The 7,167-nt window shown below is 39.7% G+C and overlaps 1 protein-coding gene across 1 annotated transcript in view; it reads left to right on the top strand.

Annotated features, from left to right (window-relative positions):
* Window positions 1-7,167, top strand: part of RCOR1 (REST corepressor 1) — a 270,759-nt gene that overhangs the window by 232,446 nt on the left and 31,146 nt on the right. The window contains exons 5-6 of the mRNA XM_007953114.1: window positions 357-518; window positions 1,013-1,131. Coding sequence (XP_007951305.1) covers window positions 357-518; window positions 1,013-1,131 — 281 coding nt within the window. The remainder of the gene's footprint in view (window positions 1-356; window positions 519-1,012; window positions 1,132-7,167) is intronic.

Below are 7,167 nucleotides of genomic sequence, written 5' to 3'. Positions count from 1 at the left end.
CATGGGGAATAACTACCACCAGCTGCCCAGCCACTCAACCAGGCCTAGCCAAGTTGACACACAAACATAACCACCACAGCCACTCACCAGCAGGTTACTTCATGTCTCAGGGCCTTGGTCTTATAATCTGAGAAATGGGATTAGAGGAGTTTACCTCACAGGACTTGTGAAGTAACAAGTTAATGGACAAAAGGCTGTATGACCATGTCTGCCACCTAGCACCGTGTTTGAGTTAGCTCTTTGGTAGTTTATCTGGGTGTGAAGAAGGGCATGGTCTTTTGCCACCTCCATTTCCATGTTACTACTTTGTTGAAGTCTGTGTTTGCTCTCAAATTTCACTGCTGTTATTTTTCCAGGCTCTTGGGATGCTATTTTGGCATAAGCATAACATTGAAAAATCATTGGCTGATTTGCCCAACTTTACCCCCTTCCCAGATGAGTGGACTGTGGAAGATAAAGTCTTGTTTGAGCAAGCCTTTAGTTTTCATGGGAAAACTTTTCATAGAATCCAACAAATGGTAAGTATGTGAAACTGTCCTCCCTCCGGTCCCCCATCCAGCCCCTCCTCTGCAGCAGCCCTGAGGGAAGGGGCATTGTCCTCAAGTAGGAGCATTCCCACTGTTAATCAAGCTCCCCTTAGAACAAGCAGCTCATTGTGGAAAGCTGTCTGGTGGGCTCCTGCCATCAAAGCTTACTGACATTTGCATTAAGTATTGAAGTGAACTTTTTAAAAATAAGCCAAAAATATGTTATGAACATTGAATATGTGTAAACTTTGATTCATTTTGTGTTACAATTTTCCATAGGATGTTTCACTTACAGTCAAACTTCTGTTATTTAAAAATGTATTGATGAAGATTCTTTTGTCAGATTTTTCCTTATTTAAAAAAAACAAACAAACCTGTGACTGACTTCTTACTTTGTGAGTGACATTTAGTAAACGTATCTGAACACACTTGACTTTTATAAAGACCAGCTTTGAATCTAAACAAAATCGTTTTTTACATTTAAGCTTCCTGATAAATCTATTGCAAGTCTAGTGAAATTTTACTACTCCTGGAAGAAGACCAGGACTAAAACCAGTGTGATGGACCGCCATGCCAGGAAACAAAAACGGGAGCGGGAGGAAAGGTGAGCCCGAAGCTGGGGATGTTGTCTCACCACTTGAGGGGTGGGATCTCGGCAGTGTTGAATGCCTACGAGCTGGAGGCTGCACTAGTTCCTGGGAATGGTAGAGTGACTGGATTTACCCCATAACTTCCTGGTGGAACCAGGATTTGCAGAAGTATGTCCTCAATATGTCTAAAGCTCCATGTGCAGGAGCTCTGTTAAATCCTGAGTATGACGTTCTTCACAACTCTGCCTATGGCCGGGAGCCTATATTTTGAAGGAGCGCCCTTGCCTTGATATCCCCCTGCCCCTGCAGGGTCTTAAGTGTCTTCTTTAATGAAAAGGAGGCTTATTGTCCAGGTTGAAATTTATTTGGTATCTTTATATAAGACTTATTCAACATGTTTTTATGTTTGGTGCATAAAAAACAAGCAAAAAACGTTTAAATTTTCTTCTTCCCCTTTCAGCCATCCATTTTGTGTCTGCATGTGTGAGAGAGAGACATCTGATAAGTCTTTCACACATCTGTTACACAACCATGAAGGGGAGCTTAGTGAGAAGATTTCTTACCATTCCCTTTGTCAGTCTCTTCTCAGTCCTCATATACATGGCATAGCCTATCAGAAATGGCTGTGTGGCCACGTTCAGAAGTGGGGTGGGGGCGATATGCCGTGCAGTGGGCGTGCGTCGTAACTCCGAAGGTTCTACTTACACACTCACAGGCAAGTTAGTTTACTACGAACCCTCTCCCCAGGCCTCTGTTTCCTCAACTCTGAAGTAAAGGTCCTTAAAGTCCACAAGGCAGTACACGACCATAATACAGCTTTTGTGTTAGAGTGGTGGGGATACAGTGACTTTTAAAAATTATAATATCTGCCTGTCTATCAGAAGGAAGATTGGGCAATCTACTTCTGTAGTGATACCACCTCAGAAAAACCTAAGGGAGGGGTCGCTGTGAGTCGGATCTGATCCAACGACAGTGAGTTTGGTGTTTTTTTTTTTTGTTTTTGTTTTTGTTTTTTGCCTTGTTTATAATACATTATTTTTGTAAATTAACAATACAAAATAAAATGGAGGAGGATGAACAAGAAGATCTCAAGGTCCTTTCTCAGGACATTATTTATGATTCCAAATGAAAGAGAGTAACATATGAGGACAGATTGAGAGAATTCAGATTGGGCTCAAGTATGGCATGAGAGCAATGCTGGAAACATCTCCAGAGCAGTTTCTGGCTTCACACTCTAGAAAGTCGTTGACCTTGCTACATCTGTCTAGTTTATGGTCTGCAACATGCATCCTAGTGGGTATGTTTATGAATCAGTGCTCTTACTAACCAAAGAAAGGTCCCAAACACTACTGCATTTGTTTCTGGTGTTGTGGCAACTTTTGATTAAAATTGTTCATTTCGTTATATGTTAGGTCTGGTTTATTGTTTTATAAATTGGGCCTATTGCTAGAAGGAGGTACAGTCTACTAAGCAAAAGTAAGGATTAAATGAGGAAATAGCCTGGGATTTGTTATGCTTGAATATAAAGTCATAAGAGTAAGGCCAGCGTACCTGTGTTCTCACTACCATAGTGCTTTTCTTTGCGTTACTACTGGGGGGAAGGGATGCTTGCTCCATGTCCCCGTGCACCTTCTCCACTGTAAGCTGCAGACAGAGGGACACTCTGCCATGGCATTAAAATCTGCAAGGTTGTTGGCTGTGAAAGTGATGACAGGAACTAGAACAAAAGTCCCTCACCCCCCAGGCTCTTTGCCCACATGGACACTCCTTTTTCAGCTGGAATATCTTGCCACCTTGACAATGGGATGGGGACAGTGTAGTGCAGTGGGCGTGCACCAAGACTGGATGTCAGAAGCAGAGTGGAACACTGGCATTTGAAGACCTGAGTGTTCTGCCACCACCATTTTTCAGTGATTTTAACTGTGCACCACTGGGCAGGCTGCTGGCTTCCATGAACCTTGGTTTTCTCATTTTTCAAATAGAGTTTCGTATATACCACAAGGCTTTTTTTGGGGGGTGGAGGGGACATTTAAGAAACACTACATGAAAAGATGTTAAATGAAAGTATGTGAAGGATCATATAAATACGAATGTGCTTTTAAAAAAATACTTCAGGCACAATTGTGAGATAGACTGTTCTAAACTTGAGAAGAAAACTACAAATCACAGAGTAACTGCAAAGAAAAATAATAAACCTTTTCATCAAAATAAAAACACAAACACAAATATTTAGCAAATACTAAAACAATAGCAATGAGGAAATGATAACATGATTCATAAACACAGTGAGTTCAACACAGAAAATTATATGGAACAAAGATACCAGCAACACCATGAAAAAATACAACAAAATGACAGCAACAAATTCATACTTATTGATAATTACACTGAATGTAAATGGATTAAATGTACCACTCGAGACAGAGTTGCAGACAGGATAGGAAAACATAACGTAAGAATATACTGTCTACAAGAGAGTCACCTTAGAGACAAAGACAAAAAAGATTAAAAATCAAAAGTTGGAAAAAGATACATCGAGCAAATGGCAATCAAAAAAGAGCAGGAGTGGCAATATTAATTTCTGATAAAATTGACTTTAAGACAAAAACTACCTTAAGAGACAAGGAAGGACATTATATAATGATTAAAGGATCAGTTGAACATGAGCACATAACCATAATACATATCTATGCACCCAGTGGCTCAAAACCAAACCAAACTTACTGCTGTCGAGTCAGATCTGACTCATAGCGACCCCTTCTTGGGTTTCCAAGGCAGTCTCATTACGGATGTAGATTGCCCAACTTCCCTCGAGAAGTGGCTAGTGGGTTTGAACTGCCAGCCTTCTGGTTAGCAGTCAAATGCCGTAGAGCCCCAAAGTACATAAATCAGACTTTAAAAGAATTGAAAAGAAAAATAGGTAACTCCACAATAATAGGTAAAAACTCACCGCTGTCAAGTCAAATCTGACTCACAGTGACCCCTCCTTGAGTTCCAAGGCGGTATCACTACAAAAATAGATCACTCAGTCTTCTTTCCGAGGAGTGGCTAGTGAGTTTGAACCACCAGCCTTCTGGTTAGTGGTCAAATGCCCTTAGGTACTACACTACCTGAGTTCCTACAGTAATAGTAGTAGACTTTAATACACCACATTCAATGAAAGATAGAGCAGCTGGAAAGAAACTTAACAAAGATGTGAAAAAACTAAGCAATATAATCAACCACCTTAACCTTATAGACATCTACTGAGCAAAAAACATTGAAATACTGCAGAGCATCTTCTCAGATCACAATGCTATAAAATTAGAAATCAACAATAGGAAGATGAACAGAAAAAGGGCAAACATGTGGAAACTGAATAATGCCCACTTGAAAACGACTGGGTAATAGAAGAAATACAAAATGAAATTTAAAAACTCCTTGAATCAAACGAGAATGAAAACACAGCATACCAACATCTTTGGGAAACAGCAAAAGCAGTGATCAGAGGGCAATTTATAGCAATAAATGCCCACATCAAAAAAGAAGAAAGAGCCAATATCAATACCTTAACACCACATCTCCAATAGCAGCAAAAAATAAAATAAAATAAAAGGCTATAGTCACCACAAGAAAAGAAATAATAAAAGATTTGAGCATAAATAAATGAAACAAAATAGTAGAAAAAATCAACAAGACTAGAAGTTTGTTCTTTGAAAAGATTAATAAAACCAAAAAAACCACTGGCAAACTTAACAAAGAAAAAGAGGGAGTGAATACAAATAACATGCTTAAGAAATGAAATGGGTGACTTTCACAATAGAACCAACCAAAATAAAAGGGTAATAATATCAGGATACTGTGAAGAACTGTACTCCAACAAATTTGAAAATCTAGAGGGAACGAACAGATTACTAGATACAAACTATTTACCTAAACTAACACAGACTGAGGTGGAAAATTTGAATAGACCCATAACAGAAGAACAGGTAATAATAATTAAAAAAAAAAAAAAAATACCAACAACTAAAAGCCCTGCCCAAATGGTTTCACTGGAGAGTTTTACCAAACATTCAGAGAAGAACTGGCACCAATCCTACTCAAAGTATTCTAGAACACCAAATTCATTTTATGAAGCAAGCATAACCTTGATCCCAAAACCAGGCAAAGATACCACTGAAAAGGAAAACTACAGACCAGTATGCCTCATGAATATAGGTGTGGAAATCTTCAACAAAATCCTAGCCAGTAGACTCCAACAACGTATCAAAAAAATAATACATTATGACCAAGTAGGGTTCATACCAGGTATGCAAGCATGGTTCGACATTAGAAAAACAATCAATGTAATTCATCACATAAGTAAAATAAAGGAAGATAATAAAATGATCCTATCAATCAATGCAGAAAAGGCATTTGGTGAAATCCAACACTCATTCCTGATAAAAACTCAGAAAAACAGGAATAGAAGGGAAATTCCTCAATATAATAAAGGGCATATATACAAAATTAACAGCCAACATTGTTTTCAATGGAGAGAGACTGAAACTATTGCCCTTGCAAATGGGAACCAGACAAGGATGCCATCTATCTTCATTTCTATTCAGCATTGAATTGGAGAACCTAGCCAGGACAATAAGGCAAGAAAGAGAAATCAAAGGCATCCAAATTGGTAAGAAAGAAGTAAAACTACACCTGTTTGCTGATGATATGATCCTATACATAGAAAACCCAAGAGACTCAGCAAGAAAACTACTGGAACTGAGACATTTAGTATAGTGGCAGGATATAAGATTGACATAAAAAATCAGTTGGCTTTCTCTACACCAACCAGCAAAGAGATTGCTGAAAAGGAAATCAATACCATTTACAATAGCTACCAAAAAAATAAAACACATGGAAATAAATCTCACTAGGGACACAAAAGACCTACAGCATAGTAAATTACTTAGTGTGGCTTTTGTACCCATAAGACTTTGTAAACTCTGAGGTAGAATTTGCCATGAGCAACCGAGGAGCTCCTGATTGCTAAAGTTATCCACCTAGGGTACTTCTGTTGAACAGTGGCACAAAGCAATGTTCTGGGAAATTTGTTCTCTGCCAGGTGCTTAGAATTCTGATGTTAATGATTGGTTAGTTTGGCCACTCTGCCAGGCTCAAAAGGAGGCCTCCTAGAGGTGAAAGAAGTCTCTCTCTGACTGCTGGCTGAGATGGATGTGCTGCTGAGAGAAACACGCTCCTGAGAGACACACGCTCCTGAGAGACACGTGCTGCTGGGAAAGAGATGCAAGAGACAAGCATTGCTGAGAGAGACACCAAGAGACACATTGCTGGGAGAGTGGCTGAGCATTTTTCCTGAACTTGAATCGTAGGCTGGTGCTTCCCTAATAAACCCCATAATCTGTGAGTTCTGTGTGGCCACTACAGTGAATTATCGAACCCTACAGAAAGGTGGTGAGTGCTGTGGGAGAAACGGTTGGTGTCAGGGTTGGTGAAAGGGCTGGAGGGATGCAGTATATCTGGCCTCTCAGGAATAGGCCTTAGGCTACTGATGGTGATTCTGTCTTCCACTTGTGGGGTTAGAGGAGGTCAGGAGATGTGGCCTCCTTGCCACTTTAGCAAGACCTGTACAAAGAAAACTACAAAACGCTGCTTCAAGAAACTTATGTAAGAGATCTACATCAGTGGAAGAACATAACATGCTCATGGATTAGAAGATTGAGCGTTGTGAAAATGTCAGTACTACCTAAAGCAATCTATACTTTCAATGCAATCCCAATCCAGATCCTATTGACATTCTTTAAAGATACAGAAAAAACAATCACTAATTTTATATGGGGGAGCTCTGGTAGCATAGTGCCTAACGCACTTGACTGCTAACCAGAAGACAGACCCACCAGGCACTCCTCGGAAGGAAGGTTGGGCAATCTACTTCCATAGTTATACTGCCTCAGAAACCATGTGATCTACTATGCCAAGAATGACAGTTTGAAAAGGAATGGTGTGGCATTCATCATCACAAAGGAGGTTTCAAGATCTGTCCTGAAGTACAATGCTGTCAGTGATAGGAT

This window comes from Orycteropus afer, unplaced genomic scaffold (assembly GCF_000298275.1).
Source record: "Orycteropus afer afer isolate SDZICR_OR568_19922 unplaced genomic scaffold, OryAfe1.0 scaffold00371, whole genome shotgun sequence".
NCBI lineage: Eukaryota > Metazoa > Chordata > Mammalia > Tubulidentata > Orycteropodidae > Orycteropus > Orycteropus afer.
The sequence above is the reverse complement of the archived record's forward strand: the minus strand, read 5'-3'. Positions and strand labels throughout refer to the sequence as shown.